At 67.4% G+C, this 2,959-nt stretch overlaps 1 protein-coding gene across 1 annotated transcript in view; it reads left to right on the forward strand.

Moving 5' to 3' along the window:
• SLC16A3 (solute carrier family 16 (monocarboxylate transporter), member 3) overlaps nt 1-2,959 on the forward strand; it is a 22,897-nt gene that overhangs the window by 8,419 nt on the left and 11,519 nt on the right. Inside the window, exons 2-4 of the mRNA XM_014531244.1 lie at nt 510-647; nt 1,631-1,878; nt 2,895-2,954. Coding sequence (XP_014386730.1) covers nt 1,656-1,878; nt 2,895-2,954 — 283 coding nt within the window. The 5' untranslated portion in view covers nt 510-647; nt 1,631-1,655. The remainder of the gene's footprint in view (nt 1-509; nt 648-1,630; nt 1,879-2,894; nt 2,955-2,959) is intronic.

Here is a 2,959-nt window from a genome sequence, read left to right on the forward strand (position 1 = left end):
GCGGGCTGTGTCTGTCTCGTCCTCACCCTGACCGCTGGCTGGCCCCTCGGGGTCCGGTCACCGAACAGTGGTGTTCGTGGGCAGCAGCCACTGCGTGGACTGACACAGGAAGCCCTTGGAAAACATCCCCCAAGTCAGACCCCCAGACCTGTCAGTCAGGGCCCCCGAGGGCACAGCACCGTGGGAGGGTGCTGGGTGCTGGGTGGGGAGTTGTCCTATCTCCACATTCCTTGCCCTCCACCCTGAACCTGAGCTCAGCTGTCCAGGGCAGAGGCCCTCGTCCTCTCTGGAGTCCTGTCCCAGGGTCCCTCTGGTCCCTGATGCATAGTGGGCCACCCGGGGAGGTGCCAGGTCAGGGGGGTCTGAGGGAAAGGGCCAGGACAGACGCAAGCCCAGGGGCAGGCAGGCGGGCTGATGGGAAGGGGACATCAGGAAGTGGCTGGCCTCAGAGCAGGTGGAGTGTTTATACCACAGGATCTGCAAGTGCTACACATCACGTCTCCCCACAGCACACGGCGGGCACGGGCAGACGGACAGACGCAGTGGCAGCAGGCGGGCGGTGCTGAACGGCCGGCCTCGTGACGGGCCTCCTTCCCCACACCCGCACCAGGAGGCGGCTCCCCCCGGAACAGCTTCTGTCCAGTGAGGTGGGCGGACGGGGCCGCCAGGCTGATCTGGGATTAGACCTTTGGTGCCAGGATCGGCTGGAGGGGCACGGGGTGGGGGGAGTGGGGGGGATCTCCAGCTGGAAGTCGGGCCCCAGGTTCCAGGGCCTCAAGCCGAATTCCTGGGGATTTAAAGGGGGGATCACCTCTGGGTTGCTGCGGGGTTTGTGGGGCGATGGGTGCAGCAGGCTCCCTCCTGGCTGGGCAGCCTGGGCCAGCGTGGTTTTCTCCAGAGGCTGATTGGACGCCCTGCCCACCCCGCCCTCGCGCGAGGGGTTAAACTCCAGCCTCCGAGGGCAACTGAGCTTGGCCCCTGCTGCCCTCCCCAGCTCTTCCTTGAATGTCCCGAGGCCTCAGCCTCTCCCCTGGGGCTGTGGCCTGTGCCTCCTAACGGGTGGAGGAGTGGGGTGGGCAGGGCGACGAGGTGGGGTCCTCCGTGCGGACAGAGGGCAGCAGCCTGTCCCGCCCTGGGTGAACCTGCCCCCCATCTTCACCCCACCTGCTCTCCCTTGGTCAGTGCACAGCATGGGGCAGCCCATCTCCCTGGCAGTGGGGAGAAAGGCTGGCCTGCTCTAGTTTAGGCCCCAATGGACACCATCCCCAGATTGGGCCCCAGGTCCCTTCATCGCCCGAGTGTGGGCAGTGCTGGCTGCCTCAGCCTCAGCCTCAGGGGTGGGGGGCAGGGGTGCTGGCTGCTTCCAGGAGGGAACCTGAGCCCTGGCTGAGCCCAGAAAAGCCACAGCCCTTGGAACCAGCAGAGTGGGAGCCGCTGGTGGAGGGTGGGCCCAGCACCAGGGGGGGCACAGGTGGGGCTATCGGAGTGGCCAGAGCTGGGCTCCGGCTGGGGGCTGGGCTGAGCTGAGGAGGGGCACGGCCTGGTGTAGCCCTCAGTGTGTCCTGTGCCCGTCCTCACTACTGGGTGGTGGCTGGGTGGCCACCTGACAGCCTGGCTTTCTCTTTCTCAGGGACGCGGAACCCGCCCTCCTGGCCATGGGAGGGGCCGTGGTGGACGAGGGCCCCACAGGTGTCAAGGCCCCTGATGGGGGCTGGGGCTGGGCCGTCCTCCTGGGCTGCTTCGTCATCACAGGCTTCTCCTACGCCTTCCCCAAGGCGGTCAGCGTCTTCTTCAAGGAGCTCATGCTTGAGTTTGGTATCGGCTACAGTGACACAGCCTGGATCTCCTCCATCCTGCTGGCCATGCTGTATGGCACAGGTGAGGGTCAGGGGCAGGTGAGGCCTGGGACAAGGTGAGGGCCTAGGATAGGTGAGGGGCTGGGACAGGTGAGGCCTGGGACAGGTGAGCAGCCAGGGCAGGTGAGGGGCCAGGGCAGGTGAGGCCTGGGATAGGTGAGGGGCTGGGACAGGTGAGGCCTGGGACAGGTGAAGGGCTGGGATAGGTGAGGGGCTGGGACAGGTGAGGCCTGGGACAGGTGAGGGCCTGGGATAGGTGAGGCCTGGGACAGGTGAGGGTCAGGGGCAGGTGAGGATCAGGGGCAGGTGAGGGCCTGGCACAGGTGAGGGCCTAGGACAGGTGAGGGTCAGGGGCAGGTGAGGGTCAGGGGCAGGTGAGGGTCAGGGGCAGGTGAGGGTCAGGGGCAGGTGAGGGTCAGGGGCAGGTGAGGGTCAGGGGCAGGTGAGGGTCAGGGGCAGGTGAGGGTCAGGGGCAGGTGAGGGTCAGGGGCAGGTGAGGGTCAGGGGCAGGTGAGGAGCAGGGGCAGGTGAGGGCCTGGGACAGGTGAGGCCTGGGACAGGTGAGCAGCCAGGGCAGGTGAGGGGCCAGGGCAGGTGAGGGTCAGGGGCAGGTGAGGGCCAGGGCAGGTGAGGGCCTGGGATAGGTGAGGGCTGGGGCAGGTGAGGGGCTGGGACAGGTGAGAGGCCAGGAGTAGGTGAGGGGCTGGGACAGGTGAGGTCCTGGGATAGGTGAGGGGCTGGGACAGGTGAGGGCCTGGGATAGGTGAGAGGCCGGGGTAGGTGAGGAGCCCATCTGGCCCGGATGGGCTAGCCTGTTTGTCTGGGAGCCGCTGGCCCAGCCTCACCTGCCGGGCTGTGTGGACCCAGCGCACAAGGTCGGGCCCCTCTTCACAGACGGTGGGTTCTCAGTGCCTGGGGACCACCAGCAGGAGACACTCACCGGGGAAGCCCTGGATGTGAACTGTGGTCTCTCAGGCTGGGCGGGGAGCTGGGCCAGGCGTGGGGAGGGTGGGCTGCCACTCACGCTGTCCCCCCCAGGCCCGCTCTGCAGCGTGTGCGTGAATCGCTTCGGCTGCCGGCCGGTCATGCTGGTGGGCGGCCTT

The sequence above is a fragment of the Myotis brandtii genome, unplaced genomic scaffold, assembly GCF_000412655.1.
Source record: "Myotis brandtii unplaced genomic scaffold, ASM41265v1 scaffold797, whole genome shotgun sequence".
Lineage (NCBI taxonomy): Eukaryota > Metazoa > Chordata > Mammalia > Chiroptera > Vespertilionidae > Myotis > Myotis brandtii.